This window comes from Charadrius vociferus, unplaced genomic scaffold (genome assembly GCF_000708025.1).
Source record: "Charadrius vociferus isolate BGI_N301 unplaced genomic scaffold, ASM70802v2 scaffold142, whole genome shotgun sequence".
In the NCBI taxonomy this organism is placed as follows: Eukaryota; Metazoa; Chordata; class Aves; order Charadriiformes; family Charadriidae; genus Charadrius; species Charadrius vociferus.
In genome coordinates, this window is record NW_009647025.1 from 2,402,563 (window position 1) to 2,419,293 (window position 16,731).

Below are 16,731 nucleotides of genomic sequence, written 5' to 3' on the forward strand. Positions count from 1 at the left end.
TCCACATAGACATCTCAAAATGGCTTTTAAAACTTAATCCCATCAAGTAGGCATTTTTAATATGAACAGTGTATTTTTCCCAATAATAGAAAATTTTGGTTAGCAAAAGCTCACATAACTGTTTGCAGTTGTTCTCTGTGTGCTAGCCATTGTTGAAAAATACTTTAATACTACACTGAGGAGGATTTTTTTCCCCTTAAACATGTCACTACAATGAAGACAGTGGATAAAGTATGTCTGAAAGAAGTACTTAAAAATGGAAAACTTACTGGGGGCAGCATGATTTAATTAGTGCTTTCTCTACTTTCCTTTTGCTATCTAATGTAATTGAGGAAGGAGTAAGGATAAAATGATACTAAGATACTCAATTTCCACTGTTCCATGTTTTTTGTTTTGTTTTTTTTTTTTTCTTGCATAGGCTATTCACTCTGTGGCTTGGCATCATGAAGGAAAACAATTTATTTGTAGTCACTCAGATGGTACCTTGACCATATGGAATGTAAAATCTCCTACCAAACCATTCCAGACAATCACTCCACACGGTAAGATGAAAATGGATACCTACTTTGTTTGACAGCTTTTAAAACACAGAACTTACTTTTAATATAAGTGTGTTTTGCAAAACCAAGTATTAAAAATGCATTTGCAGTACAAGCAAAAAAAAATAATGTCATATCAAATTATGGTAGATTTATTTAAAAAAAAAAAAAGCCCAGTCTTAAGAATCAAAATCAGCACAGTTTTGTCTAAACCTCTGAACTTTAAGCTGGCATCTCACACAATGGCCTTGATTTCAAAATTAACTAATGCATATTTTGCAGGTCTTGGTTTTTGCTTGGCATTACAATCCCATATGTTGTTTAAAGTACATATAAGCAAGCATCTGTTTCATGTATAAATGTGTAGATTACCATATAAATTCTTGGAAAGACTTGTAACAGTAAGACTAGCATCTGGTAAGTTGTTCCCACTTCTCAGAAGTCTTGCATTAATGTTAATCTAGGAAAGTAACATTACATGTTGTTCTGTGAAATAGACTGCTGCTTTTCAAAAATGTTCTATACAAATGCCAGGTTTACATGGTGTACATGTGTCTAAATCATGCCTTAGCAACTTATTTACTTCAGATTCTTAAGTGTGAATGTAAGAGGATAATCTGTGAGGTTACGGTCATAGTACAAGATGCTGTGGTTAAGCATCCTGGTTAACCTATCTGAGCCTCCAGCCAGTCCATGTTCACTGTGCTGGCTGTGGACTAGAGTGGAAAAAGGAAGCTGTGGGTTTCTATATGGTCCTGCAGCAGTGAAAAACAAAAAACTGACACTGTAGTAGTAAAACTAGTTATTCAAGATTAGCTTTAGTTTAATATGTTTTGGCCTCTTTTAAGAACTGTTTTTATTTTGATCTTGGGCTGCAAATTAAATTCTCTGCAGAACTTTATAGTAGTATCAGACTTTATCGATGTTTGGATAAAAAAAAACAACCAACATATTTACACCGTACTCTTAATTTCTACTGACTCCATGGGAAATTGTGTCTGTAGAAGATTTAGTTGCTAATAGTGCACAGTAGAGACAGAGTGGGCCTTCACGTTCAAATTCAAGTCTTAGCCTCACTTTACTTGTAAGCTGATCCATTTTAATTGCAAAATGGTAGACATGAGATAAATGTCCCAGTGCTACCTAAAACAACATTTTAGGGGAGGACTATATTTTTGAAAACAAATATACTACAGCACTTAAACAAAAAACCCCACCCAACAAAAAAAAATCCTAAATGTAAATATTTTATATTGGTGTATTTAGAGTTTTAACAAATTTTTAATGATATTATTCCAAGGCATAGTTTACAATTGTCAGAGGTGTTGAATATATGTTTGTATTAATGTTCTACTTTCCAAGTTGCATTATGTTATGGAACTGTAAGATTAATATAAGAAAATAATTCACTTTAGGAAAGCAGCTGAAGGATGGAAAGAAGCCAGAACCCTGCAAACCTATCCTTAAGGTGGAATATAAAACAACTAGAGCTGGGTAAGACTTGTTCTGTATGCAAAATTAACATATGTAAAATAAGTGCAGCTCTCTGGGAACGTACTTTGTTTTCCAGTTGATTGGATATGTATCCTGATGGCACACGTGTTGCTGAATAAACTATAAAAACATGTGAACAAATCACTACATACAAACCTTAACTTAGGTAAAGATACTGCTTACACATTATCTACATGCTTCTTCCATGCTACTAAACTCGTGTATTTTTACTCAATCTTTTGAGAATATTAAAGAAGAAAAAAAGGCTGATAAAGCTCAGAAGACCCTGAAGCACAGACCCGAAAAAAATGAAATTTGACAAATAGTGGCCTACAAATGTTCTGAATTCCTAATATGTTACCCCCCAAAAAATGTTACTGACAGAAGCTTTTCTAGTAGAGTGCAGTAATTTATGCAGTGAACTGTGCCTAATTATGCACATTGAGAATGTAACAAAGCAGTAATTGCAACAAGAGGCTCAGATGGAATTACAGTATTCTAAGCAGCATGTTTTGTTACCAAGACTGCAATTAGGATTGAAGGATTTTGTGAGCAGTGTGGAATTTCTTCTATTTATGCTTTTAAAGTGTTTGAGTAAAAAGTGCAATATAAAGATAAAATATTCATAGAAACCTGTTCAGCTATTTGCAAATGTTGATTTTTTTCTTTTTTTTCTTTGATTTTTGGGGGGAGTTTATGTATTGCTTTCATTTGCTTTCCAGCCATTCAAATCTATAGAAGATGGTTACTTAATTGATGAAATATAGGTTCTTACTATATATTGGTATAGCCATGCATATAATATCAGTGGGTTTGTGTATTTTTATTGTTTGCTGGAAGTGAGGTAAATAGAAATTTGTCTGGGGCTAATTCTCAGATGTATAAACATCTATGATCAGCTGGAAAGCCATATTTTACTTGAAGCAGTCTGTATCTGTCTGCATATTCCTTTCTCGACTGAAATGTCAAAAGCTGATCTAAAGAAAGATACAGATAACCAAAAGTAGTCTCAGCTTCAGCAAGTTACAATTTCTGCAATCGGAAGCCTTCTGTTATGAATAGTCATTCTGAAGGAAAGGATTAGTTCAAAGCTTGTTCTATGCAATTGTAATATTACAATGTGAAAACTAGTTGACTTTTCACACAGTTTAAAGAGGAGCTTATTCTCATATAATTTCCAATAATACATAGCTCTTTGGGGACACTACTTCTTCCTAGCGTGGGCTTTTTTGTTACACCTCTCATTTTCCAGTGTTCATCCAAACTATGTTTGGATGCAGTTCAATTTAATATTTTCTCTCTATTTTCTTCGTCTTCAGTGTACTCCTGTAACTGTTATGATACTTTTCCATAACTTTAAAAAAAAACCCAAAAAAAACAACCACCCAACAACCAAACATACCAACAACCAAAACCGCAAAAAAACCAGTTCACACTGTGGTGGTAAAGCAGTGCCCTGAAAAATCTGTTCATTTAGTGCTAGATGTATTCCAGTTCACACTTGAATTTTCAGTTTCACTTGTAATGGTATTACAAGCATTTTAAGGCAAAGCAGAACTACTTTTCAGTGCTTAAATCTTTGATAGTTTTTCTCTTTACCAATTGAAATTGATTAGGTATGAACATGCTAATTGTTCATGGTTTAATTTCTGTAGCACATAGGAGAATCATTCCTGGCCAGGACCAAAGTTTTTCTAGCTACCGAAAGAATATAAGAAACAAGCCAAATAAACTTGCTTCTGTAGCAGTCTGCTCTAACTGTTCTTCAAAAGCAAACACAAAAGAAAACAAACCCAAAAAGCTTACAACATATTTAAGAGGTACTGTTTAATGCATGTTGAAGTTATTTCACCTAACTTTTTTAATTGTGAAAAACAGTGAGTACTTCAAAAACTTTTTGAAAAAAGGTGTCCGGAACAACACAGAAGGAACATAACTGATTGCAGCCTGTAGTAGGGGCTACAGACCTTTGTAGCCCCTTTGTACTGCTGCAGACCTCTTTGTACTGCTGCAGCTCTTATCCCTTCTCACTTTTTTCCTCCATTATGTTCTCCATATTGTGAAGCTGGAGTCAGGGAAACAGGAGGACATTGAGGCTTTTTCTGGTTCTTACAGACTACCTATTTATCTTTTAAGTCTGTGGGTTTTCTGTCATTGGGGTTTTTAAGTCTATTGCAGATAGTGCCTGTGAAATCTTCAAAGCCAAAGTTGCTTACCCTACAACAAAAGTATACCTCTAGTTTTATTTCTGGAAGAATATATGTAGAAAGGTTGCTATTGAAAGTTGTCCTGTACCTGGACTAGGGGGTTGAAAGGCAAGTTCTTGGTATATTCCTTGAGTAAAGTGGCGTAATTTTCTGATCCCTGAGGACAATGTCATCATTTTCCAGCCATTTGAGTTCATCTAAAATGCTCCATCTCTTTCTGAAGCAATGAGTTCCAAGGTAGCTTACCTTTTGAGCTTGCTGAAATGGTTTCCGTGTTGCTTCTATGCATATTTTTCTGCCTAAAGTGAATCTAGAGAAGTTCTTGAGCTTCCTAATGCTATTTCCCACCCCTCCAGATTCAGTCCTTTATTGTACTTGCTCTGGTTGATATTAGCATTATTGTAAAATTGCCCAAGCTTATTCTTTGCTACTAGAGCACTGTATAATAGAAATTACAGCTCCAAAGTCTCTCCATAAAACATAATCAAAAAGGATATTGACTTGGTGGCTAACGCAGCTGTCACTGACTAACTGTAGAGCAGTACCTCATAGTAAAATGGATGTATGTAACTGGGACCCAGAGGTTACAGTAATACTGAGGTCTCCAGATAAGTAAAAGTTCTTGATCTGTTTTTACTTTGAATAGTACTACTTTGTTGTGTGAGCCTGTCAATTCAAAAGCACACTTACCAAAATGAATTTGTAGCTTGTCTCTGCTACCACTTCAAGATTTCCAGTCTTAAGCTAAACTAACTCTTGAAGTCGTTTCCACCTTTATTACTAGGGATTAACTTCTTGACAAATTCACCAATGGTTTGAAAAGTAAGCCAACTGGTGCCAATGGCCTAACTTCTGTATATGCTGTTCCCTCTAGCATCCAGATTGCCAGAAACTGACTGACATTTGACAGTTTACTTCTAAAATTGATCAGAAACATTCTCTAGGGTTTTGAGTCACTCAGTTCTCAGTTGTGTTACGTTTTTATACAATGCAAGACCTAATCCTGTGTTTCCTGAAAAATTTTTTTCAATGAAACATTGCTGCCCTTTGTAGTGAATTTTTTATGGTGTTCCCCAAGTGATTTTACAGATTTAACTGATGAGGAAATTAATATAAAGGGGTTGCTTCCAAACCTACTGAAGCATAGCTGTTTCAAAGAAGAACCTCTGTGTTAGCAGCTGCTAAAAATGCTATATAGCAATTCTCCAAGAGCTTAGCACTGCTTTTTGTTAATGTTTTCCATTGTTTCAGGGAAGTAAACTATAACTATCAAAGTGGGATCAGTCTTGTCTATTAAGTACAATTTTTTTTTCTTTTAAATCATTCATTTCTATTTATGTGCACTAAACTTTTAATATGTATCACAACTGAAGGGCAACACTTTACGTGTTTAGTTGGAAAACACACAGCTTGTGTTCATGGTAAATCTATGGTTTCATGAAAATACAAAAAGTTCATACATAAACCTGTATTAGTCTTTCTGGCAGACTAACATCAACTTTAATTTTTGACTCATCTGTGAAAAATCCCTGTGACAGGACTGTGTAATCTATTCTTAGCTCTTCCATTCTTTACTTCATAAGGATACAGACTCTGGCAAGCCTGCCCAAAGCAACCTGATTACCTTGAGAAATAAAAGCAGGAGAAACCACCATGCAGTTTTCACTGTGATGTACAAAACTTAGAAACTGAAATTTGTCACTTCAATATTGTCAGTTGATCTTGGTGAACCCGCAAATCTAATAATTACTGCAAATTTGTCCTGGCAGCCTTATTGTTTAAAAAACTAATGATTTTACGAAGACAAAAAAATACTGCAATAAATCATTCCAGCACAATAAGATACCGCAAGTACATCACAACAGTATTTTTCTCTTCATTGACATCCTGAAAAATACCAGGTTAAATTAAAGTTTCTCCTTTTCCTGAAATTACTTCATGGACCTGACCATAAAAGATTGTGTGAGGTTCCAATATGGAGAATTGAGATTAAATGAAAACTTACTCCTTTTCTAGAAATACACTTTCAGCTACTGTTGGAGACAGGATATTGAACTCGGTGGACCCATGGTCTAATTTATGGCCACTCCTTTGAGGTCTCTTCCTCAGCCAGCAGATCTCTTTGGTCCTATCAACTCTTCAGTCATGGGGCTTTCTGAAGGATCAGGCAGATTGTGAAATAATTGTAGAAACTGAAAGCTTATCTCAGTCTGCTTTGCCCTCAGTGCTGCTAACACAGAGCACATTTCAGCCAAGCGTTAAACTCATGAAGGGCAGCATGTGCATAAACTAAACCCTTCATACATGGTTTTCCAGAAAAAAGATGCACCTAATCTGTCATATTTGTGTTTCAAATGCTAACTAGTGAAAGCCATTTAGACAGTATGGTAAAGATGGCGTTATAGGAAGAGACAAAAAATACAAGATCTCTTCAGCTTCCTTTTCACAATATGTCATGATGGTGCTTTTTTACCTACAAATTTTCACCAGATACTGATGTACTAGCTGCTTCCAAGTTAGACATATGCAAAGGGTAGGATTCCTACCTAAAGTGAGCATAAAAGTAGATCAGAGGAATTTCACACTCTAAGTGCCTATTTTTCCTTCAGAAATCACAGAATCACAGAATTTTCAGAGTTGGAAGGGACCTCTAGAGATCATCTAGTCCAACTCCCCTGCTAAAGCAGGATTGCCCAGAGCACATTACTCAGGACTGCATCCAGGTGGGTCTTGAAAATCTCCAGAGAAGGGGACTCCACCACCTCCCTGGGCAGCCTGTGCCAGTGCTCTGTCACCCTCACCGTAAAGAAGTTTTTTCCATGTACTGGAACAGAACTTCCTATGTTCCAACTTGTGCCCATTGCCCCTCGTCCTGTCACTGGGAACCACCGGGAAGAGTCTGGCTCCATCCTCCTTCAACCCACCCTTTAGATATTTGTAATCAATAATAAGGTCTCCCTTCAGCCTTCTCTTCTCCAGGCTAAAGAGTCCCAGCTCTCTCAGCCTTTCCTCTCATTAGGTTCCTCTCTGCCCAGCTCTCCAGCCTGTCCAGGTCCTGCTGGATGGCAGCGCGGCCCTCTGGAGAGTCAGCCACCCCTCCCAGTTTGGTATCATCAGCAAACTTGCTGAGGATACACTCTGTCCCCTCATCCAGGTCATTAATAAATATATTGAACAAAATTGGACCGAATATTGACTGTGAATATAACCTAGAATTTGAGGCAGTGGTCAATAATGGGTGAGATTTCTTCTTCAACTCTTTAAAAGGCATACATAAACAGTGTGAAAATGAGTGGTGACTTTTGATAATCAGGAAAGAAAATACCTAGTAAAAAGAATATGTTTTCTTCATCTTGCTTTTAATAAATTTGGATACTAAACTGTATATTGTTGTGCATATTGGAGAAAATGTGAATGTATATGAAAATGTTTCTGTAAAGACTTTTAAAAAATTTTTGAAGGGAAGTCTCTGTTCTCTTTTCTTAAGACTAGAAGAAATATTTTTGCTTTCCTGTACTCAGCCATTTAATTATGCAGTAGAAGTAGTCTATGATACAGAAGTAGTTCCCTGAAATTTGTGCATGGTGGAAGGGGGGGGGGAAATAGATAAAATGTCTAGAGTAAACATGTGATGGGAGAACTATGGGCATTTATTTATGTCCTTGCTTCTTAAAAGTTGTTAGGTCTCTGAATCTTATCAAGTAACTGGTTGCTTCTCTAAGACAGTCGTGTTATTGTGACTGCAAAATAACTTTACACTATTTGCAAAATTGTTTATCCTTCAAAATTCAGGGTAATTCTGTACAGTAAGTAAATGGGAATTTTTCTTCCTGATCCTGCTAAAATTTTATATTATGGATAAATGGGGCTGTTGGCAAATCTGAATCTGCAATTCAATAGAAAAGAAACAATTCCAAAGTTTAACAAAATAAATCTCATCTTGGCAAACAGTTGTGAAGATTGGTTAATTAAGCAGTATAGAAGAAAAAGTTTGGAAGAGGTGTCTGACTTGAGTTGTAGTCTAACTCCTGTTTTTTAAGGTTTGAAGCACATACGCAAGCTGCACATTATGTGGAGAGCTGGTTTGCATTATTCTTAATGTATGTCTGCTTAATGGTATCTTGTTAAATTTTATTATAAGGTTACAAAACCTGCCCAGTCTGTTTTTACACATTATCTTGGCTTGATCCTAAATGCTTCTGCTTTATTCCAGGGACCCTTTCATCATTCTCTCGGGAGGCTTGTCATATGACACTGTAGGAAGAAGACCCTGTTTAACAGTTATGCATGGGAAAAGTACTGCTGTGCTAGAAATGGATTATTCTATTGTTGATTTTCTTACCCTCTGTGAAACGCCGTATCCTAATGGTATGCTCTGTAAAGATTTTTCTCAGTACTTTGACCTCTTCTTTCTGTGATTTCATCCCATCAGAATATTCTTTACTATTGCCTTTCTGTTTTATCTTTGGGGATCAGACGGCAGCGGCAGCATCTGTTATCCCTATTGTCTGAAGTCTGTTTTGCTTCCCAAAGCATCATAATAGAATAGTTTATTATTAAACCTGTTTTGCTTCTAGAAGAATGCTGATTACTGGTTGCATGGTCTTTCCTTCCTTTAATCCCAAAAGCATGTGCAGACAAAAAGTAGCATTACAATTTCAAGCTGTAGCTGCTGCAGCAGATGTGTTCATCAATATTTATTTGAGCACACGAGGCCTTTCCCGTCAATTCTAAATCTTGATTAGCATTTGTGTAGTACTCAACTTCTAGTGACTTTATTCATTCCAATGCTCACATGAAGTTCATCGGTAACCTGTAATCTCCTGCAGAAGAGGATTTTTTTGTCATAGTTTAGGTGGTTGTGCCAGATTAATAATATTATATTTGTGATGATTCCAATGTTTTTAGCTGTCAAATTCCATCAGAGTATACAAAGCTGCTTAGCTCAGAATTTGAGGTCTTCCTGAAAGAGGTCAAGATGAACTTTGAAATCTCTTTAAATTGTCTTATTTTGGTGTCAAGTTGTCTGTCTTTCAATCCATTTTTTAAGCAGTTGGAATTTAAACCTCACTAAATATGAGGAAAAGCACTTTGGGGGGGGGAGGATGTTATTGTTCTGTAACTCGCTCTTTCTCAAAAATACTGCTTATACAAGTTCCTCTGCATGTTCCTTTTTCTGTTGAGCTGTTTAAATGGTTCCAGCAAATTCGAAGAGAGTTGGGAATATTGAATGGAAGGTAGAGCGTGCCTTTTCCAAACTTAACTTGGAGTCTTCAGGGGGGTGAGGGTATAAAATATATCTTCAGGAACTGTATAGTCATCTCTTTTCTACTCTCAAGTGATAGAGTGCAAGGACTGATCACGTTCTTGAGGCTGTTCGTGCAAGAACTACATTTACCACTAAGTAACTTTTTTCTTTTTTGTTTTCAGACTTTCAGGAACCATATGCTGTAGTTGTTCTCCTAGAAAAGGACTTAGTACTGATTGACCTTGCACAAAATGGGTAAGAACCTTGTGTAGTCTTTTTAATGGCTGACTGCAGCGCTCAGCCTATGGTTCTTCTCTATAGCTTTTTAATCTACCATAATACCTCCCTGTCCAGAACATAAAATTTTGAATATTAAATATTAGGTTTCTTCAGAAACCTGATCAACTTTTCTCAAGTTAGTATGTAGTAGGTGGGTAGAATATTATGTGACTTTTTCCAGGCTTAATTGACTGACAGAAGTTACTTAGAGATCACTGTTGCTTTTTAATTATCACAGTTTATTTTGAAATTGATTCCTTGAGTGCTATGAGGGAAGCTCAGAATTTTCAGGAAGGGACCAGGGGGAACAACTGTTGAGATAAGCCAGGTAATTGTGGCCGACACAAGTGTTGTTGTCATCACATGAATATTTTCTGATTTTATTGCCAAATAAATTGCTATTTGTATTGCTTAAAGTAATTCAATACTCATGCAATAAATATCATATACGTAAAATTAGGAATCTATTCCCTGGTTTACTGCTTTGTTAAGGGATTACTTAAAAGTAGAAAAGTAATATCCTATTACAGTTTTCACAACTAATACCTGCCTGACACATTTTGAGTCTCTTGATACTTTGTCCATAAAACAATCCGTAAACTCTATTAGGTGGTGATTAAAAATTCTGGATCCTGCAAATTCTTTTAACCAAGGGTTTTAAAATTAGTGCAGGCAGTAACAACTAACTTTTAAGCGATAAGTGGCAGAAGAACTGAGGGATGAGATCTTTGTGGTGTTCCTGATTAAAAGTCATCAATGGTCAATGAAGAAAAGAATCCTTGTGAAGAACTCCCTTCTAGGACAAAACAAAAACCTTTAAATATGTATCCTCAGAGTCGATACCTTACATAATGAAGACTTTCAAATTTGGAAGAACGTCAAGTTTAATCCAGATAACTTTGCAGCTACTGAGCAATTTCTTTTAGATTTTCCCAATGTTATGTTGCCATATGCTGTATCCAGAACTTGTTTCTGATATACCAGTGGCATTAAGCTTCCGACATTCATATGTTGAAAGATTAATAAAACAAGCTTTAATGAGATGAAATAAAAAGGCTTATACAAGGCTTTTTTCTTAAGCAAAATAGTTTGCAGTGCCTGAAATTTGATGTTAAGGCTTGTTCCATTTCATATTAAAAAATCTTCAGCAGTGATGTTTTTAGAAGGCTTATAATGGTCAAATGGACTGACTTGAAAATTATTAATTGCTTCACACTTGAAAAAAGCAACAAAATTAGTAGGCTTTTTTTTTGTTTCAGGAGGTGTCCTTTTGCCCTGTGTTATCATAACGATTTATCACATTTTAACAAAATTAAGCCTCTCTTTAATTAAATTTGTAGAAGATTGTTTTAGCTTTCCAGATAGCTCTGTATAAAGTTATTGATGTGCAGAATATTTTCATCTGTTGCTAATTTTTTCCTTTAGATGGGATGAGAAGCTGTGTTCCTTTTAGCCATTCTCAAAAAAAAAATATCATATGTATAGTATGTGTTTCCCTGGAGAATAATGTTCTTAGAACACAGATGTATTCACCTCTTTATTATTATTGGCTTTTTGCCACATTAAGGCTCTGTCACTTTTCTGATGGAGTTGGGGGTGAGAAGTATATGTGTGTGGTTTTGCTTCTAATTGGTAACTGAGCATTGCTATATATAACTTTCAGAAGGTGATCTTGGAGTTGCAAGTAGGTTATGAAAAGTGCTGGACAACTTTTTGTCTAACCAGTATAATAATCCAAAGTGAAAAGCGGAGTCTTCCTGTCTTTCTCCCTGGAAGAGACTGAAGAGTTAGAAATAAATTCATAGCTCCACGTTACTACAGTTGGGACTTGGTAACTACTTAGAACTTTAAATTGGTCATTCAAATAGTAAGCTTTTAAAAATATAAAAGTATAGGGAATAGCAGTGTTCTAAAAATATGCTAGAAATAGTACAAACTTCAGGTTCCATACACCGTACTACAGAATCTTGATAGCGTACTGGATGAGCAGTAAAGTTGCATAGTATATTTGTTCATAATGTAATTTGATATGCATTTATTTTCCTCTATACAAAAAGAATGCAAACTTAGTCTTCAGTGTTTTGCTTATGTTCTGCATTTAAAAAAAAAAAAGTTTTTTTCCTATATTAAGTCTTCCCCTTTCATCCATTAAAGGTACCCTATATTTGAGAATCCTTATCCTTTGACTATACATGAATCTCCGGTTACCTGTTGTGAATATTTTGCTGATTGTCCTGTGGACCTCATACCTGCACTCTATTCAGTTGGCGCTCGACAGAAACGTCAAGGTTACAGTAAGAAGGTACAACATCTAGTACATACATATGGATTTCAAAGTACTGAAAATCAACAGCTCTAAACAACGTAGGGGTGGCCATACTAAGACCAAAGCTCCATCTGATTCATTATCCTGTCTTTTGGCAGTGGCTAATTGCAGATGTCTAGAGAAGATTTACCATATGTTAAGCCTATAGTCATGTTTTGCTGATGTGTTCCCATTGATTGCCATATCACTGGAAGCGAAGGGATTTCCAGGAGCCGGGGGTGTTGTTTATCACCCTTGTTGATTTTTTTTTTTTTTTTTCTCTGCAGTGGATATGTCTAATTACTTTTGAAGTCATGTGAAATACTGGAAGCTGCAGTATTTGTAGTAATTTCAGTGGCTTAACTTTGCACTGTATGATATTTTCTTCCTCAGTGTATTTGTTAATCTTCCAGGAATGGCCTATCAGTGGAGGCAACTGGGGTTTGATCACTCAGAGCTATCCAGAGATAATCATTACAGGGTAAGTGATGCCATAGAGTAGTAATAACTTTCTTAGCTGATTAAGTAGAAGTGAGAATATTTTGTTTCTCTTAGAGAAAACAATGTTCTAAGAGTGGTTTGAATGATTTAAGAAATTAGGTCACCAGACAAGTCATTTGCATTCTTGGTGTGTTAACAAGGAAGTAAAGCAAAATGTGGAAGAGAAGGTACGAACAAAACAATAGCAGGTGTTTTACAGGAATTATAATTATGATGTGGTATTGGGGTTATGTCTGCTTGCTATCAGTATATTCTGGATGAAACTTCTTTAATTTTTGGAAAATAGTAGTGTAGTGTTTTAAAGCATAGGAAGTCCATTAAATAGTTACAAGTTCAGTTCTCAAAGGGAAGCCAAGTTTTTTTTTATTTCAAAAAGGACAAACAAATACTTAAATCTGTTCATTTTGATCTGACACTGATCCTTCTAATACCACTCTAAGGAGCATAAATAAAATTTAATTTATAACTGTGCAGTGCATCACTGAAAGTGAGCGCTACTAAAGTTTTTTTAGAACAGCCTATTAGCCTAATGAGGATTACTGTCACTTTATACTACACATTGCAGAGACGTTGAGAGACAGTCCTGAAAAAATCTAGTCATCTGATTCTCAATTTCAAGGATAAATAAAGATGTTAGGTGACTCAGTTACACTGAAATATATATCTAGTATGGCTAGGCGTCTCCTTTGCAAGTGTCACTTCAAATAAAGGATATCTTTTAAGAAACGACATGTGGTAAGGTATAGAAAACTGCTTATGGGAAATGTAGGTAACTGAAATCAGCATTTAAAATGGTACATTGGTATCAGTGCAGTGGAATTTCAGGGAGCTAGCCACCAAATGTTATTTTTAATCCCTTCTGTCTAAAGTAATTGGGGCACGTGTTCGTAAAATATTGGCTTCCAATAAATTGTGAAAATAAAATGTTACTAAGAATACTAATAAAAATAAATGTTAGCCATATATTTTTCTAATTGGTAGCAAAGAGGTCTAACACTCCAACTAACCGTTTTACCATCTTATTAATTTTTTAATATTTCATAGGCATGCTGATGGGTCAATCAAGTTTTGGGATGCCTCAGCAAGTAAGTGTTTCCAGTAGAGATTTTTTTTCCTGTGCAGTAGGAGTTTTCTAAACTTACTGGTTTCTCTAATGGAATGTAATTGCAAACTAGCCATTCTCATTATTTCCTACCTCATGTAGAGGAAACTTTGATTTAAAATTAAATAAAATTAATATTATCTCTTAGCTTATGATTTCACTGTTCTTATCACCTCAGTGAAAATGCACTGCTAGTCAAAGGGCCAGCTTGAATGGAAGAGTTCTAAAAATTTTAGAAGCACCTTCAGAAGCACATTATTAAGCAGAGAGATGCATGACAGGCAAATGCATTCCTTTTTAGTACAACTGAATTTCAGTAAGTTATTTCTGTCTTTTTAGACAGGTGAGAGGCATGGATTTATAAGGCATCAGCTACCCGTAAATTACAGTATCTAAAAATGAGAATTGGAACCAGTAGTAGTTTGTGCTAATAAAATGGTCTAGGTATTTGTGAAGAAAGGCAGGAGAACAGTAAAATAAAGACGTTCTTTGGTAGAACACCGCACAAGCTTTATACTAATCTTCAGTTAAAGGGTCAATTGCATCTGATGGTCTACACAGCTAGTAGTGAGAAATTCAGTAAGAATTCGAATTAGAACGGACCACACAGGTGTTAGATGTTTTAATTAATCTGGTTCTAACTAACCTTACTCTTGATACTTAAAAGCTGAAGCAATCTTGGAATCATTATCAGTTGTCTTTGAAAACTTGTGGAAGACTCTTGAGATTCCAAAATGCTACGGGTGTGTGGGTGTGGGAGGGAACAGATGCAATGTATATGTTTAAAAACTAGGAGGAGGAGTGTTTGGAGTGTTATAGATCTTTAATTTCAGTTTGGGGTGGGAGTGGAACCTGGGGGAGAGAGAAAGGGAGGGGTGGAATAACCTGATCGATACTGTGTGCTTAAGAATTCTATTCAGCATAGAACTGTCAAAAGGACATCCTGTTAAAGACATTTCATTTATTTCTAAAACAGATAAATAAGCCTGTTAAGGGAGAAACTGCGGGTATCCTGTATCTTGATTTTAAAACTTTTAAGTCTCTCTAATAGCAGTCTTAAGGTTGAACTAGGGAAGTGCGATTCAGGTAAAACCACTGAAATATGGAAGAGGAGAAAGGATGCTATAAATTAAGTTGTCCTAATGACATGATTAGTATTTGTAGCAGTGATTTGGGCCCCCTCCCCCCCCAAAAAAAAAGGGATAAATAAGTGGGAATATATGTAAAACCAACAGAGAGTAATTCTTTCACAATTTTAAACTGTGGCAAGGCCTTACTAGAACTGCGAAACATGCTATCAAGAAAAATGTGGACTGATCAGAGGGCAGCACTTTTGAATGATCAGACAGGACAAAATAAAAATTGGAGGAACTGGGGTTGTTAAGTCTGAGAACACAGGTGAGAGACAATGGATTGAAACACTGTAAGGAGAAAGAAAAGGAGCTTCACTTTCTCTGTCATAGGTGGGTATAAGTTGTGGGTATGGCATATGTAACTAGATGTTATTGTTATAAAGAGATCCCTAAGTATAGTTAAGCCTTGGTTAATAACTGAAGCTTAGTATACATCTCTCAGGAAAAGTGGTTTTAGTTTGGGTGGTTTTTTTTTTTTATACTAGCTGATCTTTCACTGTGCAAGTGGTACACTGCATGGGCAGAGTCAGCACATATTCAGTGCTTCTACTCTGCCCTCTTTTGTTGAATACAGTGGCTTTATCTATGAAGAGAAGTTTCTAAATTAGAATAATTAACAAGTTTAAAATTATCTGTTTAGAGCAAAACTAATTTTTTTCTCTTTTGGTTTGTTCCTAGTAACGCTGCAAGTACTCTATAAGCTAAAAACGGCCAAAGTATTTGAAAAATCACGGAATAAAGATGACAGGCCAAACACAGATATAGTAGATGAAGATCCATATGCTATTCAGATCATCTCATGGTGTCCAGAAAGTAGAATGCTGTGCATTGCTGGAGTTTCTGCACATGTCATTATTTACAGGTTCAGCAAGCAGGAAGTCACAACAGAAGTCATTCCGGTAATTAGTATAACTGTTTTTCATTTCATTATTGAAATAGACAAAAACAATTGCCTCAAAACAAGAAGATGTATTTTTGTGGAGGAAAAATAATAAACTATGAAATTCAGCAAATACAAAAATTCACACCAAGATTTTAGTTTTCATTGGCTTTTTCAGTTTTTGCAGCCAGTAATAGTTCTTTGTTCTATCAAAGCAAATAGTGGATCAAAACTTGGCTGTACCAAAGGTAAAATTAAAACAGAAGTGAATGAGATGTGGAGTTTAAGAATTTTCAGAGCTTTTAGGGAGTTTATTCCATTGTTTTTCTTGATTCTTACTAAATACCATCTCTCCGGGCCAAAACTCTGCAGTATGCAGAACTAGAAGAGAAGAAGTGTGCCAGACATGCCCTACGGTCTGTTAAGGACTTTGCTGTGTCACTGTTTTATTCTGTATAAGATACGACGACTAGCTCTATTACAAGTTTGAAAAGTCATTTGTTAAATCAGACACACATGCAAGTTTACTTATCTGAATGTGTGAGCTGAAAGCTAACAAAGCCGTTTAATTATAAAATATTGTATGTTCTGAGTAAAGCATTAATCATAATGTAGCTGGTTTTTTCTTTTCCCGCCCCCACCTCTACAACAGTATAAAGTGTAGCTGTCTGCATGCCTTCAGCTCTTCTTAGTTTTAGAATTCATGAAGTACATAAAACGTCATCATTATAACTGAGAATTTATGTGCACAGAATGATAGTTTAATTGGTCTTGTACCCACTATTTCATTTCTTTCTAATATAAAGCAGCAAACTTTTAAATACTGGGAAACAGGTTAGATTTTCAAGTTTAAACAATTTTCAGATATCCAGTCTGTAGTAGTTAGTATGACTCTGTATTTCTGAAGACCACGTGTGCATTTAGGTTGCATGGTTTATTAAACTACTGCATCTTTTAAGAGATAGCAAAGTCCTGGGTGTCACTTTTATCACTAGTATCTTCAGTTCTACTTCATTTATTTCGTACATAGTTTTTTGAAAGGC

At 35.7% G+C, this 16,731-nt stretch overlaps 1 protein-coding gene across 1 annotated transcript in view; it reads left to right on the top strand.

Moving 5' to 3' along the window:
- The window catches only part of STXBP5 (syntaxin binding protein 5 (tomosyn)), a 65,992-nt gene that overhangs the window by 14,598 nt on the left and 34,663 nt on the right, over positions 1–16,731 (top strand). Inside the window, exons 4-11 of the mRNA XM_009895530.1 lie at positions 419–542; positions 1,955–2,033; positions 8,454–8,608; positions 9,671–9,743; positions 11,922–12,069; positions 12,486–12,553; positions 13,618–13,658; positions 15,487–15,707. Of these exons, the coding sequence (XP_009893832.1) occupies positions 419–542; positions 1,955–2,033; positions 8,454–8,608; positions 9,671–9,743; positions 11,922–12,069; positions 12,486–12,553; positions 13,618–13,658; positions 15,487–15,707 (909 nt within the window). The remainder of the gene's footprint in view (positions 1–418; positions 543–1,954; positions 2,034–8,453; positions 8,609–9,670; positions 9,744–11,921; positions 12,070–12,485; positions 12,554–13,617; positions 13,659–15,486; positions 15,708–16,731) is intronic.